Source organism: Equus caballus, chromosome 20 (genome assembly GCF_041296265.1).
Source record: "Equus caballus isolate H_3958 breed thoroughbred chromosome 20, TB-T2T, whole genome shotgun sequence".
NCBI lineage: Eukaryota > Metazoa > Chordata > Mammalia > Perissodactyla > Equidae > Equus > Equus caballus.
Genome location: NC_091703.1, coordinates 17,024,950 through 17,050,000, shown reverse-complemented (window position 1 = coordinate 17,050,000; position 25,051 = coordinate 17,024,950). Strand labels below are relative to the sequence as shown.

Below are 25,051 nucleotides of genomic sequence, written 5' to 3'. Positions count from 1 at the left end.
CGGGGCAGGCTCCCCAGGCCCGCTGCTATCAGAGGCAGAGATGAATTAGCAAAGGCAAGGCATGAAATGGAGCCTTAGAAGGGCTGCACTGGGTGAAGCCTCTGCTTGAAAATGATCCTGACGAGCTTTTGGCTTTTACGGTAACTCAGTTTTCCCTTCCCTAAAAAGTGGATGCACCAGCCTTTGGTTCACGGAAACAAAGAGGTAGTCAGTGAAGTGTTTACACAAGATGGATAAAGCGGGCAGCCATCACGGCAGGGAGGACTGCCCCGTGGAGTGCTAGAGTGAGCTGACGGGTATCCCCTTCCCTGACCACTCTGGGTGGCGCACAAGAGCCCAATCTGGGAAAGGGGACACTGGTGACCCGCCAGCCAAAGTAGAAGGACGGAGAAGGGCACCATCCCAAAGTTCCCTCACTACTGCTGTACATTTTTAATGGATTTCTTTAGGTCCTTCTTTCCTTCACCTCTTGCCCTCATTTTGCAATAAGGAACCTCTTAAAACTAACAAACCTAATGGGACCGGCCCAGCAGCGCAAGTTCACGTTCCACTGGGGCAGCCCGGGGTTCACCAGTTCGGATCCTGGGTGTGGACCTACACATTGCTCATCAAGCCATGCTGTGGCAGGCGTCCTACATATAAAGTAGAGGAAGATGGGCATGGATGTTAGCTCAGGGCCAGTCTTCCTCAGCAAAAGGAGGAGGTTTGGGTGCAGATGTTAGCTCAGGGCTAATGTTCCTCAAAAAAAACACTAACAAACTTAAGGGCTTGAGTGTAAAACCCATCTTCCACAGGAACAGCATAGGGCTCACCCCTCACATGGAGAGACAGAAAAAGTGGGTCCTTCAGCAAATGCCACATCTTAACATTACACATCCTCTTGACCCTCATATCTCAAAAGTGTAGCCACTCGTGTTTCTACAAGAATTGTTCTTAATGGCTTTAGGGGGAAAAGTATTACAACAGAGTTAGTTTCTGGATCTTTAAATGTGTTCTTATAAGACTGAAAATGAACCTGTGATTTCCCAGTGTGATGGTTTGGTTGGATTCTTCATATGATGTCAGTCACCATGGACATCAGGCAATTAATTCACTTTCATACAGGAGGACCATGTGGCCCTTCTCTACTCCAGGGACACCACTTGCCTTTTCAAAGAAAATTTACTCCTGTATCTGCTTCTTTAGCTTTGTTTAGAAATAAACACAGTCATGTGCCGCAAAATGACATTTCAGTCAACAACAGACCATATGTAGGATGGTGGTCCCATAAGATTAGTACCATACAGCCTAGGTGTGTAGTGGCTATACCATCCTGGTTTGTGTAAGTCACCCTGTGATGTTCGCATAATGATGCAATTGCCTAAACACGTTTCTCAGAATGTATCCCCGTCATTAAGTGCCGCGTGACTGTAAACATCCTGGTCTGCATACACTTCCCAGTCCTATTACTCAAGTGAGGCTCCAAAAGAAGTGGCCAGTCATCAATAATTGATCTGTGTTCACTATTTAAATAAGTGTCATAGTGGACTCCTGTAGGATCCTACCAAGGCCGTGGGTCCTTTCTTCAAGAAAATATTGTTACCAGTCAGTGAAGTGATGGATTGACCATTATACAGTAGTACCATCTGGTCCTTCCTTGAAAGCATTAATTGCAAAGACAAGGGAACGGTTCTAACTCATAGTTTAAACCCATGCCTTTTAGGAAGTCACTGGTCAAGGTGTTTTTTTTTTTTCAGTAGGACACTGCCTGCTAATTTTCTGGTGGATAACCTTTCAATAAAACATCCCATGGAATTTCAAAATAATGTGTAATCTCTTTGAGAGGCCAGCCCTGACAAATTGGGACTGGGAAGGGAAGGGGTAGAGATAGAGGAAAGCAAAACTAAATGAAAAACCAGGACAAGGACAGGGACAGCCTCCCAGAAGGAACACCAAACTGGCAGTGACAGATGACCTGTTCCCAAAAGGCACCTGTAACAAAGACGGTAAAAACATGTCACCACAACCTTGTGCAGATCTGTGGGAAAACAATTCTTCATCTGTCCAGCCAATTGCTTTTGTTCTTTTCCAGCAACTGAAAGCTGGAGAGAGAGGATGCCAGTTACTCTAACTGGCCTCGCCTCCCCTTCCCTCCTGAGGTGCCCTGATGGCTAAGAGCCAAGAGTGGCTCACTACTAGCCTGTCTGGGAAGGAGATAGAAAACCCCCAGCCGCTCCTACCACTTGGTTCCTGCAAATGCAAATGCCAGCACTCACACAAGTCTTAAGATAATAGCATTATATTAAAGTGAAACCATTTTCTTTTTAAAAAAGAAAGAAAAAGGTACGAGTGTTGGTTTTAACAATGTGGTTATGAGTTCCAGGCCCTGCTTCTGGGCCCCCAGAAGGCACCAGGGGGAGCCCCAAGGCCCCCAGGCGGCAGGAGGGGGAGGAAGAGGCAGCATTCCACCATTCAGGAGCAGCCGGAAGCTCTGATGGAACAGAAGGAAGGAGACGGGAAAGCAGGTGTGTACGGAAGCTTCCATGAGCCAGACGTCACCTCGTCCTCAAGGCTAGCAGAACATGGTGCTCTGCTGCTGGGTCACCCGGATGAACGTCGCCCTCCTGCTGAGCTCTTTCAGCTTGGCGGCTCCCACGTAGGTGCAGGTAGACCTCAGACCCCCGAGAATATCCAGAATAGTGTTTTCAACACCCCCTTTGTAAGGTACTTCTACAGTCTTGCCCTCTGAGGCTCTGGAAGAAAAAGGAAGTTTTTCTTTTAATCTAGTTCTTCTTCCTTAAGAACTCAGCCAGAATTATTCCCAGCTTTCACACTTTGAGCAGCCCCAAGGCACTCAGGGAGCTAAATGCCACCCTCTGACCCCACGCCCACATTGCTGCAATACCAGGCTGATCGTGCCGGTGTCTCAGATGAACGCATTCCTCCCACGCGAACAGCACGGCCTCGCTGCTGACTACCCAGAGCGACTGGGAGAGGAAACTCTCCATCAGCAACACTGAGAGAAGTCATAGACCCCCAGCATCCTGCGTGGTGACGGCAGGGTGACATTCTTCTCAGTAGCATGCCTCCACTCTGCCCCAACAGGAACCAACTCCACCTTTCTATTCTACCTGAATCCGTACACCAATCTCCAGCTCACCCAAAATGCCCAGGGGAAAGAGAACAGACCTGGAAGATTACCTCCTGAACAATCCCCACCCCCGCCTCCTCTGCTTGCCCTTCCTGATCAACAGAAAAAGCCCAGAGCTTTGCCCCCGCATGCCAGCTCTGCGATCAGACACTGTCTTCAAAGGGGATGATCAAGAGGAGGAAGAAGATCTCGATGAAATGGACAACTCAAGCTCCACTAGGTTACATGGAAACCTCTACCAGCAAGATATAGTGGCTCCAGTCACAACAGCCTGCCTGTCTTTCCAGAGGACCCTTTTTGGGGCACATTCCCCCTGCTCACCTCCCTGTGCTCGCCGAAGTCACTACACCTGTCGTCCTGGGCGTGGGGTGGGGTCCCAGCAAGGTGGGACCAGAGTAGAACTGAGGACTTTCTTAGTGTTGGAGGCTTTTCAGGGCTTTGGATAGTATCTTTCACGTTTTCAGGAGAACATTTAGAAGTTCAGAAGGTCTGGCATATGGCATGGACACTAAGCAATAGCTAACTGTCCTTGCTGAGCCACTGTCCCACTGTGCACAAGGCCACCAAGTAACGTTGCTTGATTCCACGTCACACCTCCTCACTGAAACATGGAGATACATTCCAGACTTGCTTTTGAAGGGGCATTATAAGAAGGAAATCTCAAATCTATGCAAAACTGTAGCCCTCATCTGAGGGCCAGGCAATCTGGAATTTCTAACAATTAACCAAATTCTGGAACTTTCTCTAGATGGTCTTTTCAACTGGAAAAATAGCATCTCTTGATCAAAAATTCATTACCTGGGATTTCAAAAGGGTATTAACTCTTGTACATTGAAATCTACCCTTGGGTGAAATCTAGTTACTTAAACCATCAAAAGGTTGGCCTAGTGGCTAGTTTGGAGCACGAAGCTCGCTGGCCACACCCAGATGATTCATATCACTGCACTCTGTGATCACAGACCAACATCTATGCACATATGCCTGCGATGATTGCCATCTCATTTTTTCTAAAAGATTTCCATGGCCTTCCTGGGGCTTATTGGAAATTATCCAGATTCTCATCATTGCGTCTTCGCTAACTAGTGATGGCACTCTTTGCAAGCCATTTATTGTTGATGCTCAAGTCTTCTCATCTGTAAAACGAAGGCACTTTGATCAGTCTCCCTGGGACAGCGTGAGAACTAAATGGTTAATGACTGGGAAGGAACTAGCAAAGCATAAATAACTCTGCCTTAATTAAATATAACGTCAAAGTAGGAGAACCATTCTCATGAGGAAATCATGGTGATGAGGCTGCAAACTGCCAGGGAAAGAGAAGAAGGAGGGAGGGATGTGGGAGGGAGGCAGCGAGAGACAGTGAAGTAGAGAGAACAGATGCAGCCTGCAGGGCTCAGGCTGCCTCTGGATTAAGGTTCTAATTCCTTCAGCATTTTCCTTCCTTGTCTAAGATCTGAACCTGCTTCTAGAACTGAGTCTTAATTCTCCTGAATCTTCTATTTTCTGTTTTGTCTAAACTCTGCTGCAATCACAGATGATTTTTCTTTCGGCTGCTTGGCTTCTGTTTGTGCTACAGCTGGTCTGGCCTTCCCCATCGACTTTTCTTAGAACCCAAACAGATGCACCAGCTAGAGGGCAAAAATGTACACGGGGCAAAGCTTCTAGTCACTGAATCACAATGGTTCCACTTACATATGAGCACACGGGAGACAATGCACAGCCCCTTGATGGGGACAGTGGTTGCAAGTAAAGCATTAAGCTTCTTGGCCAGAGGTCCAGGTTTGCACTGAGGCAGTAATCTCCTCCCTGTCCCTCCCCGCTGACAAACTGTGCAACCTCCTCCATCAGGTACCACATGGGATGGAGCAAGAGGCCCTTGTGAGGCTGCACGGGAAGGAGCACGCCTCTTGTTCTGACTATGTGAAGTTCCCAGGATGAAGGCATAAATGCAATCCCCTACTCCTCTTTCTCAACCTGCCTTCCCCAAACTATAGTATCATCTTTACTGAGGTTCCCTCCAAGAGAAAAAGACTGGAGAGAATGAGAACTGAAATCAGTCCACAAGTCCCCTACTAAGGAACAGAACTCTGGTAGAGTACCCCACGCCTCCCTCCTACCAGCCCGCCCGTTCATCTCAGTGGAGTTCTGAGATTTCCACCTCTAGCTTGGTTTGAATCTTATATAATGCATCTGAATCCCATGTCCTCAGAATGAGCTCTGGGTGTGGAGCGACTGATAGGAAATGGGGGGTGTCAGCCAGGGAGGGCTTGAGTTTCCATCCCAGTGCCTGAGGCTTCCTGGAAAAGGCAAGCAGCCCACTCGCAGCAGACTTCCTTCTGAGGATGCAAGACCTTCTGTCCTGTCCACTTGGTGTGGCCTGTCATCAGCACTGACTCTAATGAGAAGCAATGACAGACTCTCTGGAGCAGGGCAAGGTAGTGGATATACTGTCGTGAGGTTCTTAAAATACACATGCCGACACTTAAAATGGAAGTGAAACAGAAAAGGCCAGGTGATCTTCTGGGATCCTGGATTTCAAAAAGCCGAAGTGAGCATCCCTTCTGCAGCAAGTGACAATGAAATGATTAAAGATGCTGCCTGTGTCAACGGTCAGAGCCTGGAGGCAGATGAGAGTCCTGTGTAAGCCACTGCAGGTGAAGCACGACATTCCTCAAGAAAGGCCTGACCTCCACGCAGAGGTCTAGACCACACCTGTTTCATATGCAATAGGAGACCCATTCTGCAACCCAATTCTTACAGCCTGAACTCATCCCAGGCCAGAGGTCAGAGGTTACAGGGATAGCTCAGCAACACTCTATCAGAAGGACGAGGCAAAATATTCCTGCCTACCCCTTGCAAGTCAGGAGTATCACTTCCAGGGCCAGCAGAAAAGTCACACCTGCTCACACACACCCCAGTCACATTTCCAGCTATCCCAAAACACTTCTGCTCTGCCCTTCCTTTGGAAGGGCCCAAACATTGCAAATGCTGGTTGGATAAAAATTAGGGTTATTTAAGAAGAAGCAAGATACTTTCCTAGCTCCTTCCATAGTCCTTTAACATAAACAGAATTGATTTCTTTGAGACCTCCTTCCATCCTACTTCTGTAAACATGAGGCCTCCCGGATGAGAAGCGGTGGTCTGCCCCTTACCTATACTCGGCGACGCCCCCCGCGTGCTTCTTCATCGCTGTGTCCGAGCTCATCCCATAGAAGAGCTTGAGCTTCTGCCCATTCCTCTCGATCACATCTCCAGCACACTCCGTGTGGCCTGAAAACATGCCTCCCAGCATGACAAAATCTGCACCGGCTCCTGAACGCAGAGAGTGGAGAGAAAAGGAAGCAGCAGAGAAAAGAGCTCAGAGAAAATCAGCTCTAGAAAGATCCGAGGGCCACCCCAACTCACCCTCCCTCCCCCCTGCAACAGTCAAGACAAAGCTCAACCTCTCCCCTTTTGTAAAGAGATCAGAAGGCTCCCAGACAGGGAGACGGGCACAGGACACTCAGACAAATGCAGCCTACTGAAGGCTGGTGGCTGAAACACTGGACAATCCTTTACGGTTATTAATGATTAACTGTGACCACCTCCAAACAGAGGTCTACCTCTTTTATAATCAGAGAAACATTAAGAATTGAGCAGCACCTTAGACAGCCTGTTGTCCAATCTCATACTCAATGCAACAACTCCTCTCAATGTCCCTATCGGGCATCTGGTCTACCTTAGGCTCTCGGCACTTTCACACGCTGCCTGTAAGGATGATGAAAAGACCTCAGAACAGACTGAACTTTCTACACTACAAGCAAAGGAGAGAAACCCATGTAAATACAGACATATATATGTGTATACATGTCATATTAACTGTACCTGCACCTCTGTTGTAATGAATATTAGAGTTCCAGAGTAAATAATATCCCATATTAATAAGCGAACGACATGAAATTTCCAGGACAGGTACAGAGGAGACTGGATACCGAAGCTGCCTTTGTCAGCTAGGTTAGAACAGCTGGGACAGCTGGGCTGGCTCACTGCTGTGTCCTCAGTGTGTATCACAGTGCACGGAACATGGTAGATGTGAAATAACCAGTTGTCAAGAAAGTACAAGGCGTACGTGGAAGAAACAGAAAGAGTCACCATCGCCCATCGTGTTCATGGATAATCGTGCAGAGAGACTCTCTATTAAGTAAGAAACTGCTACAAGTCAGTCCCACGGAGGGTTGACATTTAAAAGCCAAGGCTATCAGGGTATGGATGTATTAAGTAATTAGAATGAAGGGCAAGGAGGGGCCCACATAGGAAGCCCTGAAATGTGGCCTTGAACTCATCGGTCCGCTCATTTAAATCTTGACAAGAGGATTTTGGGGTGTGTCAGGTATTACAGTCCCTTCTGTTCAGCATTTCCGAAAAGCAGGTTCAGCAGGGCTGGCCCCGTGGCCTGGCACTCAGGCAAGCGAGGCACAACAGGACCTGTCTACTTGGCAGCAAGCTTTGCAGAGCCTTCCTTCCAGGGTCCCTAACAGGAATGCTGGATTCTGGCTCCCCGCCATGATTTTAAGGGGGCAGAAGATAACTGGTTTCCAGCCAGGCTTCCTGATGACCACAGCGCCGGGAGCAGCCCCCATGGGTGGCTGCTGCGGAACACATGTCAACAGCAGGAACACAGAGCACAGATCCACTCAAACAGGGCTTTGAAGTGGCTTCCAAGGATTTTCATTTCTGAACACCCTCACGTCCCTTCCTAAGCAGCATTTTCCCTAACACGGTCCCTCTCCCTTCCCTGAGCCTCTGCTCAGGCATGGCTGGACTTACTAGGAGAGTGGAGGAGGGAAGGATGCCAGAGCGTGATTCCAAAGGCCAGGAACCACGCCCAGGATCTGTCACCTATGAGGCAGCTTCTTAAGGACTAGTCACTTTCTAGTGTACTCAGCTCCCACTCTGTGCAGGGAGCACTAAGATGGAACACTCATCAGTATTAAGTAGCTGCAGCTCAAAATCAATAGTCAAAGTGTCCTTGGCTGATGACCATTATAATAAGGAGTGAGTGTACTAGTGTATCAGGAGTCCTGAGTTCTCCCTGCTCTGCCCCAACTGTGGGACCCTGACCTTGTCACTTGCCCCTTGGGGCTTCAGTCCCCTGGACATTCTCCAGGGTTGCTGCAAAACCCAGCTGCCAAGAACACCGCCCCACGTTTCCCTTTTGTCACTATCAGTGTTTTGTTTAAAAAAAAAAAAAAAAAAAAGAAAGAAAAAGCAACTAATGCCTAGGCCCAAAAGAGTCCATGGGACGAACTCTTGAAACAGCGATGAAGAAACACGTGGGAAGAGTTGCTGAATATGGGTAAAGGGAAGAGCCACTGGCGTCCCTTAGGAAGGCCTCAGACAGAAAGTTTCCCTCCACCAAAAATGAAAAAGTAAGTCAACAGCAAACTTGGCCCTGGCATCAGGAAAGGAAGGTGGAGCCTTCGTTTCCGTCTCCTGTGGCACACACAGCTCCCACTTCAGTCTGGAGTGCCCAGCTGGGAAGCCAGCTCTGACTTCTGAACGAAGTTTGCAGAGAGTGAGTGGTGGGCACGGGACCCAGCTTGTTGAGATGCTGGATCCCCTAGTGCTTTCCCAAGAAAACCCAGGACACGCGGCTGGGGCCAGCGGCGTCAGCACCACAGGCTCATGGCCAGACACTGCTGCCCCCTAGTGGGAAAAAGGCTCCTCAGCCTCTGGTGAGAAACTGCTGCTGGGACTCCTGTCCTTCCTACGGGATTTCCCCAAGTTAGGCCCCAAAGACCCTGGCTGAAGTTCCTGCGCATCAGACCTGGTACTGTCTCTTCCACAAGTACCTGAGCCACGACTTCACCCCTTCCTGGCTTGCAGGATGTCACCCTTAGATCTATCCTTGGGTACTCAGTCTGCTCTGCTACCAAACAGAACCAAACTGATGCCAAGATTTGGGCCAAGTGGGCCTGGAAGCCAGGGAGAGGAAACTCAGGACTGGCACAGAACCTCCCCGACAGGTTCCCACCTCGTTCCCACCCCATAGCCAGTGCGCAGGGGAGGGGAGCTCCCCCCACCTCCCCGCCCCCTGCACCCACGGCTCCTCACCAAAGGCTTTGGCGACATCTCCTGGACACGTGCAGCCTCCATCCTTCAAAGAGGAAAGAGCAAAGAGAGAATGTCAGCGGGAGCTCAGCCAGGCTATCCCTCTCTCCTGGGGTGATCTGGTGAATGGGAGCTGACATGCCCACCCCAAGCCCCCAGCCCAGCACACAACCCTCAGAGCCAAAGCCCCAAGACTCCCCTCAACATGGCACCTTCCGTTCCCCATCCCCATCCGTGCTGTTTCAGGCCGGCACTGCCCACTGCCTGCCCACCCACCTGGTATCAGTGGGAAGCAGGAGGCAGCAGGAGCTGCTGAGTGGGCAGAGGGGCTCCAACCTCAGCTTCCGCCAGCCCCTTATACAACACGCCTGGCCACTGAGCCTGCCACATTCATTCTCATTCAGTAGTCACCTCTCCCCCTAGTCTGGTGGGAGGTGAGATTCATTTAGTACAAGAGCTGAATTATTTTAAGAGCCGGAAGGACACTGAGTTAGTTCCTTTATATTCCCAGCCACTCCATGGATCTCCTAATCACCCTCATGCAATGTACCCAGTTACCTTAAAGTCAAACACGTATTCCTGACACCCACTTTGCCCATACAGGGTGCCCACCTGAGGCTGGTTTAATGCCTAGCAGAACAGTCTGTCATCTTGGGCCGCCTGGCTCAGTTCAGCCGGGGGCGTTATGTTTAAACACCAGCGACACAGTACAAGGTTTCCAGGCTACAGAGCTCACTGCACTTCCTCCAAACACAAAAGGCACAAGAGGACCAGGCTGCTACCTGCTGTGTGCAATGTGGCCTGTGTGAGGTCCAAGGAGGAAAAGGACAGTGAGGGCAGCCTGGACCCAACAGGGAGACCCAACAGGGGGACGCAGAGTCAGGACTCAGGGCTGGTGAAACGGGACAGAGCCCAGTGTGCAGTGTGGGTCTCAGAGAAAGACCAACGTCTCAGAGGGAAGCACCTGTCCCCAGAAGGTGGGACACACTTTGGGAAGGACACAGAAAACACAAGCCACCCAGGCTCCAGTGCATTGTAACTGGCAGGGGCTGCATGCACCTCCGGCGTTGGAGGGCGTCGACATGGAAGTGAGATGGACCACTTTACAAATAGCATCTCCCACTGAGAACACGGGGTCTCTGTGAGGTAATCCTTTCTTTTTCTATCTGCTTTTTAGGCCTGTCACTCCAGGAGCTAGAACTCAAATACTGCTTCATCACTTCTTTGCAGTTCTGATCAAAAGGTAGGTGTGAAGGCTCCATCTCTTTCTTCTGTGAATATTTCCTGCCTGCAATTATTTCCTCAATCAAGTGTGTCAATCATGTGTGGCTTCCCTGACCCCCAGAGGGCCACGGGGCAGTGAGGAATGATTATTCCAGAGGTGGTCTCTCCACAGAAGGTGTCTGGCCAAAGCCCTCCATGCGAAGAGAGTTAACAGGGCTTCGCGGCTCTATATATCTTGTTAGCGCCTCAAAGCTCCAGCATATTTACTGTCTCTTTCAAAGGTACAACCGCTATATGTGCCCCTCACTTGTCCTGCCAATTATTTTTAAAGTGCTTTATCTCTTTATCAAAAACAGATCTACACAATAGGGTTTCAAATTTATAACCTCAAAAGATTAAATAAACTCATGTTCCCATTAAAACAGGTCCCTAAGATTATAACCCTGCCCCCCCCCAAAAAAAACATACACACACTCCTTAAGTCTTTTGCTCACTCGCTTATGCGTAAATAGCTCATGCCTTCTACATGTCTTGTGTGGGGTCTTGAAAATTCCCCATGACTGTGGTCCATGATGAGGCCTGACTCGGAAGGCCGGTGCTTCTGGGACCCCGAGAAAACGAGCTCCTCTCTTCCCAGGATGGGCTAAGATGTCCACAGCTACTAGGACTTTATGATGTGCTGCTGAGAGGAAATCGGACTCACGGCCTCATCTGCTCACACTGTGCCTGGGTCTGCATTTATGAAACAGACAGCACAGACCAAACAAGCTGGACCACACCTTTCCAACCCGGTGCAATCTAACGTCCCAGCATGCTTCAGGGCAAAGGGGTCTGCTCCCTACCACCATTACAGGTCATTCCCAAAAGTTGTTCGTAGCATCCTTTCACCTTCCAGGAGCAGAGCAGAAGGGGCAAACCTCCGCCCTCTAAAACATACATTTACTTTCATGTAGAAACATTCATGGCTGCTGGGAGTTTTTAAAAAACAGCGTGCAAATATTCAAAGGGTTATTTGTTTTGCTTTTCAAGACTGTTACTATATTTAAGTAGAAAAGGCATCACATGGCATGAGTGGTGATTCAATCTATGAATTGTCAGCATACCCCTTCTTAAAAATACTTGCTCAAAGCAGCATGGAGTAGGCAGAGGGAATTCGAATCAAGCACCTACTATGAGCCAAGGATTGTTACAAACTTCATTTTTCTATTCACACACCTCAAGAACTTCAAGGCGATATTTTACAGGTAGGGAGAAAAAAGAGGGAGGCTCAGAAAAGCTGAGTGACTTGCCCAAGGTCATACAACTTTAACAATGGAAGAACAAGATTAGAATCCTGGTTAAGCATAAACTCTAAAATCTAGAAGCATACTTACCAAAACATTAGCAGCAGTTATCTTAAGATGATGGCATTTCTAGTAATCTTTATTTTCTTTATGTTTATTTGTATCTTCTGACTTTTTCTAGACTAAATCTATTTGATTGGGGAATTTTTCAAGGCTCAAAAAAATTAAATTATTTGAATGAATTTGTTTAGATATTTCTAAATAATGATCTAACTGTTCCTAAAGCACATTAGAATCAAAAAAATTATAGGAAATGTGCTGATCCCTCTTTACTCCTTTGCAGAGGGTCAGTGAGCGGATGAGAGCACTCCTGGCTGGGTGGAGAGGAGGAGCAACTGGGGATAACATCAAGATTAACAGCCGCTCACTATGCAGGGCCTCCGCAAACTTACAAGCATGCTCTCCGGGTCTTCATAAAATGCACGGATTACTATGTTGGAGCTTGAGTGAACAAGAGATGACAGTGAGCCGAGCCACAGGACTCATCATGGGAGTTTTTTTAGGTCCTATGAAGCACCACAAAGTCCAAGCCATTTCTGGTTATCAGTGAACAATGAACTTGTCTAGTTGTTCAAATCCCTCCTGTTCGGATGGCCCAGCAGGTACTGACTCTCCTCTCTCCACTGGAAGACATGCTTGGGGCAGGGACCAGCGATAACAACAGACAAAGCTGGAGTCTCCCAAAGCGATGTGGTAGGAAAACGAGTGGATCCTGTGCCAACCCAGCATTCTCTGCGACTTCAGCAAGCCCTTCACCTCCTGAGTCTCCTCATCCTCTAAATGAGGGTGCTCAAGGGAAGGAGAGGAACACCGGAGATAAACAGACCGCAGTGTGAGTGCTGGCTCGGCCCCCTACCAGCAGTGTGATGCTCAACAACTCACTCAAGATCTCGAAGCTTCAGTGCCTCACCTGCTGTGAGGGTTAGTTTTGTGTGTCAACTTGACTAGGCCACAGACTGCCTAGATATTTGGCCAAACATTCGTCTGCGTGTTTCTGTGAGGGCGTTTTTGGATGAGATGAACATGTGAATTGGCAGACTGAGTAAAGCCAATTGCCCTCCCTAATGGGGTGGGCCTCATATAATCAGTTGAAGCCTTGTGAGGAACAAAAATGCTGACCCACCCTGAGCGAGATAATTTTTCCTAACCCGCTGCCTTTTAACCGGGAAATGTGCTTTTTCCTGCCTTCTGACTCCAAGTGAAACATCACCGGCTCTTTCTGGTTCTCCGGTCTTCAGACTCAGACCAGAACTACTCCATCGATCCTCCCAGGTCTCCAGCTTACCAACTCACCCTGCAGATCCTGGGACTTCTTGCCTCCATAATCACATGAACCAATTCCTTATCAGGAATCTCTCTTTCTCCACACACATCCACACATCCTATTGGTTCTGCTTCTCTAGAGAACCCTGAGTAATACACCTGTCAAATGAAGACAACAGCTCCCTTGTCAGGTGGTTCCAAGGCTGAGAGACTAAATGTATATTGTGCCTGGCAGAAAGATGCTCAATAAATGACAGCCATTATTTCCTCTAAAGCTGTTCCCACCTTTAAAATTCTCTCCTTCGTTATGTCCCTAGCAGATGACAAGACAGAATTAACTGGTCGCACCTTAATCTTCACCTACACAGGGGGTGCCCTGAATTTTTCGGCTCTCTGCCTGTCAGAAGCCCATGTGGGCCACAATAGAAGCCTGATTCAAGCCCAGCCTCTTGGGTATAAGCACCTGCTGAACACACTCCATGCTGTGGCTTCCTTCTGAACTTCAACGGCACGGACGTGCTAATTCAGCAACTGAAGTGTAAAATGAGACACCTGGAAGGGAACTGGACAAAGTAGCTGGATCCAAAACATCTGATGGACTTCCAGCGGGTTTAGGACTACTGGCAAGTGGAAGAAACTGCTTGCGAAACTCCATTAGACAAAGAGACAAAGGTTTCCGGGAAACGGCTGCTTTGAACCCCAAGACGCTCAGCTGGTTAGAAGGAAGTCAAGAGCTGACTTCCTATATAAGTCTGTGAACTTCACTTGGTCCTCTGGCTACAAATTGAACTTCTAACCCCATCTAGGAAATCTCGCCATGAATAGAAAAATAAGAACCTCCGAGCATCAGTACCACAAGCCTGGCTGTCACTGTCCCTACTAACAGATTCAGAGTTGGTCCTGGGGCACCAGCAGATGAGACCTGGCTCTGGAAGACCGGGCCTGCCTCATACGCTGAGCCTTTACCATAGCAGCCCGTGGTTCTCAACTTTGAGAGCACATCAGCATGACCTGGAGGGCTTGATAAAACAGACTCCTGGGCCTCACCTTCTGCATCTGAGTCAGCAGATCTAGGATGAGGCCCCCAAATTCCTAGTAAGTTCTCAGTTGATACAGCGACCGGTCAGGGCACCAGACTCGGCGAACTGCTGAAATGAGCTAAAAACTAGGTGCGCTGTGTCAAAAGATCCCAAAGTGATTTCCAATGAGCCACCTGTGCAGTAAGCAGAGCCTCCACCCCTCCTCTACAAATGATCCCGTAAACTAAGCAAGTGTGAGTTTTCCAGAAGGACGCAGGTATGGGATCTCAGAAAATGTTCACAGTAAAACTGTTAATTTGACCTCCACTGATTTGGAAATGGTGGCCATTCAAGGAATATATAAATCTAATGTGTATCTCTCTCTAAATTCTGATTAAGACTCTTGATGGTGAACACTATCAGGTAACAGAGATTTATGACTAATTACGTATGCTGCTTTTGGGGGCCAACCTCTAAAGAGTCTAATTTGCTAGGATGGGGTCCAGGAATGTTGATTTTAAAAAGCTTCCTTGGTGACTCTCATGTAGCCAGCCCAAGACAAGGTGAGGTAAGCATCCAAGAACCAGGAGCATGCTGGAGAATGGTACTGTTTGGTGACTCCAGTCAGTGGAATCACCTCACTCAGCAAATGCAGGATGCTGACTTTATGTCAGCCTTTTACACACCACTTGTTCAATAAATGGGTGTTCATTTGTTCACAGGGGAAAAAGCTAAAGGAAAGGGTATTGAGTGGAGAGCCTTAGAACTCCGTCAGCAACCAGTAAATCTGCAATCATTTATTCCAGCTTCTAGCACATAGTAGATGCTCAATAAATGCTGACTGACTGGATGGTGGATGAAAACCACGGATGAAGATCAGAAGGAGCACAGGAAATCTGCACGAGCCTGCAAGTCAAGGACCTAGAACCTAGCTTCCATTGTTACCTTAAAGTCCCATTCGGTGAAGCAACGGCTGCAGGGCCCAAACGCTGGAGTAAAACTCCAACGAGATAATGTGCATGTCGGGATTTTATTATTCTACCCTCAAAGCAGGTCCAGAAGTCAAACCTTAGCAGGCTGAAATGGTGAGCCAAAATCAACAAGATACCATTCCACAGGGGTATGTAATTGACTGCATTTGGATTTTTTAAAAAATATCAATTATTTAATGTGGGAGTTTGGCTTAGCAGTTGTACATGTGAAATGGTTCGAAGATTAAGTTTACTATATTCAATATGAGTCTATTGATATGAAACCACTAAAAACGTCACTACTTCACAATTTGCAAAAAAAAATATATATATGTGTGTGTGTGTGTGTGTTGTGTGTGTACAGTGTGTATGTGTGTATATACATATATCATCCACGTAAGTGGAAGCCATGGTTCTACCTGGGTCTACTCAATTACATCTGACATGGTCTGTCCTGCTCTGAGCATCTCATCTAGGAGGAGATAGACATGATAAGTCTCTTCAACTGTCTGAATGGTGGTCACGTCGATAAAGGTAGAGCAGAATTACAGATAAACAGTTTTAACTTGACGTTCACTCAATCCTTAAGTTGAAGTGGCTAAGTACTGCAGTGCTGTTCTTCCAGGAACCTCATGAAAGTGTCAGGTCACTGTCTATGCTCCTCCTCATTTTCTTCTCAGACATTTCTCAACCCACAAAAATCTAACTTCTGCCCCCAACATGCCACTGAATCTGCTCTATCTGACACCACTGCAGACATGAACAGCCAAAATGAGGTCATCCTGGAGCAGGGTGGCCTCTAATCCAATATGACTGATGTTCCTAGAAAAAGAAGAAACTCGGACACAAAGACAGGCACATGCACAGGGAGGATGTCATGTGAAAACTGGAGTTATGGTGCCACAAGCCAAGGAACCACCAGAAGCTCAGGAGGCCTGGACCAGAGCCTTCCCTAGTGTCTACGTAGCCCTGCTGACACCTGGATCTCAAACTTCTGGCCTCCAGAACTGTCAGACAATATGTTTCTCTTGTTTAAGTCACCCAGTTTGGGGTACTTTGTTACGGCAGCCCTAGCAAACTAGTACACGGCCCTCTCATTTTCTCAAAGCTCCCCACATTATCCCCCATCAAGCTACCTACCACCTTGAGTTGTTATTGACTAGAGTTATTGACTAATGTGCCGGCCGCCCTCACCACAGAGTAAGTGGGAGAAGGGCCTGCGTCTCTGCCAAATGTCACTGCTGGGACCACAGTGCCCGGCTCACTTCCAAGCCCACAGGATGCCGACGGGATGAAAGGCAGCCAGGGAGCAGAGATCCTCCCCAACCCCCCCCCCATCCCCCCCCCCGCAACTCCCCGCTCAGAGACTTACGGAGATGATATGCCCCTTCAGGCCATGGGCAGAGTCTGCGCACTCGATCACAGCACTCAGCTGGGGGTAGCCCACGCCCGTCTTGGTGCGGGTAGTACACACAGAACCTGGCATGGAGGAAAAAGTGGACCCCAAAGAGAGATGGTTATGAATGAGCAGAACGTGACACAAAATGACCCTCCATCACCATCACATAGCCCTGCCCCAATTTCCTGGGGGTAAACTTTCCATGGCAGATGAGAGTTCGGAGGGGAGGGGCTGCCCAGGAGCTCAAGAGAGTTGGTTATAACCACATCCCCGTCCACACATCCCTTCAGGTCCTCATCACCATCATCTGCTGATGCCCAGGACACCATCCACCCAATGCCCGGTCACTCTCTCCTATGACATCAGCTCCCACTTAAGAGTCAAGCACTGACTCTCCATGCTTAAACTCCCATTCTTTTCCACTTTCCTTCCCTTTTCCACGCAACCACACTATACTTCAAGGGACCTCTCAAATTCCTCCCACGGGCTCGAGCCTTCTTTACCTTCAACTTTCGTCAAATTCTAACTTCTCTATGCCTCACTGCCTCACCTGTGAAATGGAAATAAAAACACTGACCTCATGGGGTTCTAGTGGAGATTAAGCAGCACAAGGGATGAAAATCGGTTGGCCTGCAGTAATCCTTCGAGAAAAGGGAGCCGGCACTAACCGTATTCCTGCACCCTCACTCATGTCCTCCACATGCCCCAGCCTCTTGTTCCTCATCAGCTCAGTCCATCTCCCACCCAGTCCAGAGTCCCGTCCAGCCTGGACTCTGAGGTCAGCCTCCATTTCAGGACTGCACCGGCCTCCTAGACAACTTCATCCCCTTGACCTCTGCCCTTGCCTTGGTCCACTCCAGTCCTGGTTGACGGTGTGCAGAGTATTACCCGAGTGAGGACCAATGTCATGCCAACAGCACTGGCAGCTCCAGCACGTCCCCTCACTCAAGTCTCACTCCTCTCTCCCAGCAAGTGAGCACCCCTGCACCCTGAGGTCACCTAGATCAAGCTCCTGAATGTCCCCCTGCTACCCGCTCTCCCACCTTCTCTTCTTTCTCCCTGCTTAACTAGCTCCAGCCACGCTAACCTTTCAGTTCCCCCGTCAGAGTTCTTCCCACCTTAGGGATCCTCTGTACATGATGTACTTTCTGTCTGCACACTCCCCTCTGTACCAACCCCATGGTACATTCATCCCTTTCTCATCTTTCAGGCTTCGTCTCAAATGTCACTGCCTCAGGGAAGTTGTTCGTCACAGCACTTACTTCAAAAAGGGGCATTTAAAGAACTATTTGTGTAAGAACTGAGGATCTGTTTTCTCTGCTGGATGGCAAGCTCCGTGGATATTCATTGTTGTAGATCCAGTGCTGAGAATAGAGCCTCGTACATAATAAAACGCTATAAATAGTCATTGAAGGAATGCATGAACTCAAGCACGAGTGAGTCACCCACATCTCCGTCTCTGCTGCTTCCCCACTCATTCAGTGCCTGCTGGAGGTCTTGTGGTGTCGATTATGGGGAGCCCTGGGGCCAGTGTAAAAGCTGAGCGCCCCGGCCACCTCTCCTGCTCCCCACCACCACCACGGCCTTCACAGCTTCCCACAAATTTCCCCCAGGAATCTTCAGGAGCAGGGGCAGACAGACAACCATGTCTATACTCCCAGGCTGGCTTCAGCAGGGAAACCAGAACAGAAGGAACCCCTTCTCCTGCATCCATCCAGCTGCAGGGCAGAACCCATCTCTGTGTCCATCCTCACGACACGTGTCACCCACAATCCTGGAGTCTCCAAGCTGCCCTCCCCCCCAAGGCACCCTCGGGCCCAGCGACCAGATGTGCACTGTGCAAGGCAGAATGAGTTTCACGATCTCTGGGGCAGAAGTGGCTTTTCTCCTTCCCTCCCACTCAACCGGATCCTCGAGGGAAGACAGGGCCTCAGCCACAGGGGACTGGAGCTCTGCAGTGGTGAGGGATGACAGAGGTTTAGGGCAACCGCCTTTCTTGGAAACAACCAAGGAAGAAGTTTCAAACAAGGCATGGGAGCGATCTTAACACCCAGGCTGAAAGGAGAAATGGGGCACATATTTTCTCCCAGCTAGAGGGGCGGGGGCCCGTCTTTAATGCTTTTCCCCAGTTCCCAGGAGTTACTCAATAACGAACCTTTTCTAATGCTGTCATTTAGATATACAATGTCCAGTGTTTCGACTCTAAAGAATTTGTAGAATGTAAATATCATCTCCAATCAATTTAAAGAGGCTCTAATATGTCAGACTCAGACAGCCCTTTAAATCTCTTTAGTCACATTCTAAACAGAGTTGAGCGGCTGGGAGTGGGGGCAGGGTAGGCACACAGGAGCAGTGGAAGGACAACAGATCTCCTGAGCAAACAGATTGTGTACACAGAGGATGTGCATGATGGACACAAGTGCAGTTGAATGCTCAAGATTACGTCAAAAACAACAGAGAGCCGAGAAGGTGGCTTACACCCTTCACGTCCTGCACAGCACCCACCCAGCACAATGGCGGCTAGGAGACACTCAATACATATCTGATTAAATAGGTGACTGGTGAGTGCCCTGCTTTTGGGGGGAAGAAAAAAAAAAAGAGTCTTCCTGGTCTATTATCAGCCTATTCTGTTCTATTCCAAGCTGGTGTATTCCAGCCTATCCAAGCAGGGAGCTGCTTGTAAGCAAGAACTGGGCCTTAGCCTCTCTTTGACTTTTCAATAATGACAGACACTCAGTAAGACAATCTTTCCTCTTGCTCAGAATATGTTACAAATTGGGTTGAGGAAGCGGCAATATAAAAAGCCCAATCTCGAAACTCTCCCTGTGTGTTAAAAGCCTGGGTACTTCCACGAGCCTCCAGGGCTCCTCTTCCCTAACTGTCCCCGCAGGTACATCCTATTCCCTCAAGGCTGAAGACTGTGCCAAGTCACATCGATGCTGTCTGCCTCCCAGCAGTGCTTCCCCACAGACTCCTCTCATGCTGGTTTATGGTTTGCTTCCTTTTTTGGTAGTAGTGTCTTTTGGGTGGGTGACTTTTTATTCCCAACTGAAAATGAGTATCTTCTTTCCTTCTCCCCAGTTGTATCTGGTCAATAATGGATGGGCAAGGAAGAATTTTAACACACAGCAATAAAGAGTTTGAAAATGTGGAAGCTCGTGCTCATGGATGGCCAAAGGGGACGGCAAATACCAACAAGAGAAAATGGAGCCACCCACTATATGGATAGAAAGGCCCCACCTCATCCCTCCGGTCAAAATGCCAATGAGCAGTCTTAGGAGAGAATGGGCAAAATCTGAGATGGATCACGTATCAGGTGTGGAGCCAAACGTAGTTAACTGCCTGGGCCATGGGTCAAGTTCAAACGTAGCCTCACTGCTGCATGCCTATTTGCAATGTTTGGGGTCCCTCAAACACTCACAGAAACTTAAGTCATTCATGTCCCTAACTGTCCCCATAGATTCTTCACCTATCACCTTCTTCTTCAAGGTATATGGGATCATCAGTGAAACCTGCATTCTTTTCTTCCACATTAATATTCTGAAACAGGACCTTCCATTCTAACCACATCCAAGCTCACTGAGAAGCTCCCCGAGGGCATCAGAAAGCAGCTGGATAACATTCTTAATCAGGACCTTCTTCAGAAGCTCAAGAATCCCTCCCAAAGAAATGTGCTTTAAACTTGTGGATGGATCATTCACGGGTTCTGTTCTGGCCATCTCCAGCACCCCTAAGCCCCAGACCCCAATCCTCTCCACATACACCCTCTGCTGTGCTCCCAGCAAGTCTTACCTGGTCCAACTCCCACTTTGATTATATCTGCTCCGGAAAGAATGAGCTCTTCCACCATCTCTCCTGTCACCACGTTCCCTGCCTGAGACAGAAAGAACACAGCTCGCGATCGTGAACTACTCCTGGTGGTACAAAGATGAATGAGTGAGGAACTCCACACCTGGACACAAGGAGTATTCCTGAAGCCACTGGGCAGCCAAGGGACAAAAAAATAAACACACAAATAAAAATGAGAGAAACACTGCATCCATTTCCTGACTCTACTCTAAGTCTGAAATTGGTGGGCCAGGGTGTCCTCCTGATTTCCTTCTCTATTGAATAGGAGCACAGAATAGGACACTTGGGGACTATATCTGGGTGAGCCGATAGCATGAGAAGCTACGGAACTATATACTTTTAGAACTCCAAGAGACCTTAGGGTACCTAGCTCAGGGCTTTTTGAACATTTCAGCAGTGAACAAAACAAAACCTTGCAGAGAATCCAAATTCATAAAATAAGCAACAAAACACTCTCTCCGCTGATTAAAATCTTTATTGTTGGGCATAAAATGCTTCACAGACTGTAAAACCCCTGAACCTCTATGGAACTCCAGGGACCAAGGATTAGGAAACCACTGCTCATCTCACAGCCAGGAAAGCATCTGGGTGTCCCACCCTGGGGTCAGAGATTCCCACCTGGATATGAACGGGCAGATGAACCCTGATGGACCAACAGCACTGGAACATGCTCAATTTCAGAACATGAAGCTATGGCCCTAAGAATAAATACAGAAGCCAGGAAGTGGCAGAATCTAAAAATCAAAAGGATGCATCTGGTTTGGAAATTGTACAAGTTCTTTCACTGCAGGAGTCTGAGAGCGTAAAAATAGCCCTTTTTATTACAACTCACTGCCCTGTGGATTCTTTAGCGGGTACATAGGATGCTTGGCAAGACGCCTGACTGAATTTTCACAACTGTGCAAAGTCTTATTTTGGGAAATGCATCCCTACTCATTCTACTCATTTTTTTTACATTGAAGTCCCAGTGTATTTTCACGGAATTGATTCCCAGAGGGAATTCTTCTTTTTTAACTTAGACAAAGTGACTTTGTATAAAGGATCTTGGAAAAGGGTGATGAGGGGGCTCAAAGCTGTTTTAACCCAAACAGCATCTGACAACAGAAAATAACAGACGGCCCAGGAAGAGGACTAGAACATTTGTGCGACATTGTGATTTATAAGAAATACGTACATTTGATGATTCACATAACCAAAATATATTTCTCATATATATTTAGTGTTCACCCACAGTTCCTGGCTCACAGCTCTCAAAACCCTTGGAATTTCCTGAGCAATAAGAGCGATGGGAACCTCTTTTGTTGTATTTGGTCCTGTCCTCAACTCCCAAAAACCTTCAGAGCCATAAACGTGAAATGGGTTTCTTGTTATTCATAATAAGCCCCTTTCCACCACCTCCAGGTGGAGGGTGGGCGAGCTTCCAGATTGAGGAACCAGGGCTTCCACAAGCCTCGGTGCTGAGCTTGGAGGACAGAAGCTCCTTTGTTCGGGATGTCATCCTTCCTCTCTCTTTACCTGGCTGTTGATTCGTATCCTTCAACAGCCTTTGTAATGAACCGGTAACCTAGTGTGTTAAACAGGTTTTCCTGAATTCTGTGAGCTGTTCTAGCAAATTAATCGAACCCAAGGAGGGGGTTGTGGGAACCTCTAATTTATAGCCAGTAGGTCAGAAGTACAGGTGACAACCTGGGCTTGCAACTGGTGTCTGAAGTGGAGAGTGATCTTGTGGGACTGAGCCCTTGACCTGGGGAACCTGATACGATCTCCCAGTAGATGTCATTGTTGAACACCCTGCTGGTGTCCCCATGAGGTTACATCTTGATAAACTCATCATAAGCTGAAAACATTGTTAAGTCAAAAATGCATTTAATACATTAAGCCTATGGAAGATCTTAGCTGAGCTTACCGAAAGCAGGCTCAGAACACTTACATTAGCCTACAGTTGGGTAAAGTCAGCTAATGCAAACCCTGCTTTCTGATATAGCGTGAAGATCTCATGCAATTTATTGAATCCTGTACTGAAAGTGAAAAACAGAATGGTCGGATGGGTAGAGAGTGGCCATTTACCCTGGTGATCATATGTGGTCGACTGGGAGCTGCGGCTCACTGCACAGCATCATGAGTATCACTGGCATATCGCTAGCCTGGCAAAAGAGTAAAATCTGAAATTCGAAGCAAAGTTTATCCTGAACACCTATCGCTTCTGCACCATCTCAAAGTCAGAAAATTCTAAGTCAGGGATGGTCTGTACATGATAAAGGTGGTATTACAAGTCAGTGAGGAAAGGAACGATATTTCAACAGACAGGGCTAGGAAAAGGCATCTTTTGGAAACAAGACATAGACTATCACTCATACTTTTCACCAGAAGAAGCTTCAGGTGGATTACAGAGTTAAAGTAAAAGTTGTATCCCCCCAAACTCAGAAGAAAACCTTGAATCCTTGTAATAGCATAACAGTGAAAGAAACAGAATGATAGATCTCTCCAAATGAACATAAAAAACTCATGTAAGTATATCACACATACTCATATAAGCAACAAAATTAAGAGGCAAATAACCTGGTGGAGAAAAATGCCTGCCATTATGACACCGGGTGACTAACAGTAAAACAGAGCTCGTCTGGATGTACAAGAAAAATGCCAGCCCCCTCAGAACTTGCCAAATGACATGAACAAGCGAAGAAACAGAAGTGGCCAATAAAAAGTGTTTAACCTCATTCATAATCAAATTAACATACCAGTGAGGTACTACTTTTCACTTAACAAATTATCAGTGATTATAAACACTAAATGCTAAAGAGAAAACACACTCTCTTTCTCTGCTGGTGGAATGTCTATTTTAGGACAAGTTTTCCTACAAAGCAATTTGCCCATATAGAAGAAATACAAAAATATGTATATCCAATAAATCTACTTCCAGGATTCTCTCCCAAGGAAATAATCACAGACGAGGTCAAAGGATTTAACTAAAGAATGCGTTATTTACAACAGCGCAAAAGTGAAAATATATTCCCCCATATGGGAAGGGTTCAACAATCTATGGCCAATTCATATGATGTTTTTAAGATTGGTTTGATGGCATGGGAAAATGCCTAAATGCTTTCAGCATGATGTTAGGGGAAACAGAAGGAAACAGTAAGATCTCAATTTTATTAAAACAATCACATGTGTATACGAAAAAATACACCAAAATGCCGACAAATTATGTCTACCTGAAGGAAGTGTTTGATTTTTATTAATTTCCTTCTTTACAATTTTCTGGATTTTACAGCAGAAACTGCATCACTTTTAGAATTAAATATGATGGCTTTTAGTTGGGGGTTTGTTTGTTTGTTTTTTAAAGCACGAGGACCAGCAGGAACTCTGCAACCAAGAAAGAACTTAAAAAGAACCTGAGAAACAAGACTCCGAGTGCATTCTTCCTGACTGGCTGATCTGCTAGATATTAAAAATTTATTTCAAAAATTAATTAAAATTCACATAAATTTAAAAATTTAAAATCATAAAGAAGCTACTGTAGGCTCCCTACAGAGTTTCATTTTCGATGTAGATTTTTTTCCCCCCTCAATCTGGTGCTGCCTACAAATCATTTTATTTTAAAGGGCCTACTTTATACGAAATAAATTAATTCAAGTCAGCTCATGATGGACGAACCAGGTACAACCACAGACGATCAAAGGCAGTTTAAAAGCATGGAGGAGGTGGCATTATTTCGCTAGCCCAGAGGCCTCCACAGGGGTCCCTGTCTCCCCTTCAGCTGCCTGTGTGGCTCCTTAACCACTGGTTAGGTGGTGGTCACTGCCAAGGGTGGAAAAAGCCAGAACGATCACGAAGTGCCTCAAGCAGGAGGACAATGAAAGAATGCTGACAACTGAGAGAGGACAGGACGGGTGAATTTCCACTTGCAGGAACACAAAGAGCTGTCTATACAAGTTTGCAGCCAAGGGCAAAAATAAGGAGAAAAAGGAAAAGATACAGTCACAAAGGAGAATGAGAACAGGAGTAGGGTCAGCCTCCAGGAAAAGGGCCAGCCCACCATGGAAGCAGCTCCAGGCAGGGGTGTGAGGCGGTGGGTGGGTCAGGCGAGTGGTTGGGCCTGCAGCACCTCCTGTGCGGGCGGGCCGGAGACTGGATGGTCTGAACTGAGCGCACCCAGCAGCACATCCTGCTCAGGCAGTTCGTGCCCGGCCACTTCTCAGGCAGCCACGACAAAACGGAAGCTACCGACCCTCACCTGGGCACCAAAGCAGCTGGGTGGAAACTTCCGCTAGGCACACCCCTCCCCAGGGAGACCGAGCACCATCCAGGCCCCTCCAGGCTCTGCCAGCAGCCAACACTCCTCCTCGCCAAGGAGAGGTGTGGGCACCCAGGGAAAAAGACATAAAAAGCGACAAAACTGAGTACTTTTACACCGTTTTAAAAAGTCCTCTGGGCAAAAATCAAAACTGTTTTGCCCCGATTTTTCCCGCTTTCCTGCAGACCCGGACACATACGGTAAAATAAGTTCAGAAAGGTGGAGGGTAGAATGACGGGCCTCACACTTACTGTGTAATTTTAAGAAAATCACTTCAACCCTGAGTCCCAATTTATCCCTCTATAAAATGAGACTAATCATACCCACTTGTTGTCACTGAAAGGTTTACAAAGAAAAAGTCCCAGCACAATGCCCAGCTCTCATTTGGCGCTTAGTAAAACGTGAGGGCCTTCACTTGAGAGATCTCTGTATATTCCTCTTGTACTCACTCTCCTTTTTCTTTTTTTTTTTG

At 47.5% G+C, this 25,051-nt stretch overlaps 1 protein-coding gene and 1 long non-coding RNA gene across 2 annotated transcripts in view; one reads left to right on the top strand and one right to left on the bottom strand.

Moving 5' to 3' along the window:
• Positions 1–2,262: 2,262 nt before the first annotated feature.
• Positions 2,263–25,051, bottom strand: part of GMPR (guanosine monophosphate reductase) — a 41,084-nt gene continuing 18,295 nt past the window's right edge. Inside the window, exons 5-9 of the mRNA XM_023624110.2 lie at positions 20,229–20,310; positions 16,410–16,516; positions 9,221–9,263; positions 6,280–6,439; positions 2,263–2,732 (exon numbers count right to left, since the gene is read on the bottom strand). Of these exons, the coding sequence (XP_023479878.1) occupies positions 2,552–2,732; positions 6,280–6,439; positions 9,221–9,263; positions 16,410–16,516; positions 20,229–20,310 (573 nt within the window). The 3' untranslated portion in view covers positions 2,263–2,551. The remainder of the gene's footprint in view (positions 2,733–6,279; positions 6,440–9,220; positions 9,264–16,409; positions 16,517–20,228; positions 20,311–25,051) is intronic.
• LOC138919595 (uncharacterized) lies at positions 10,349–15,361 on the top strand. The gene is made up of 3 exons (XR_011429893.1): positions 10,349–10,460; positions 12,068–14,343; positions 14,873–15,361. It is a non-coding gene; the product is annotated as an uncharacterized lncRNA (long non-coding RNA).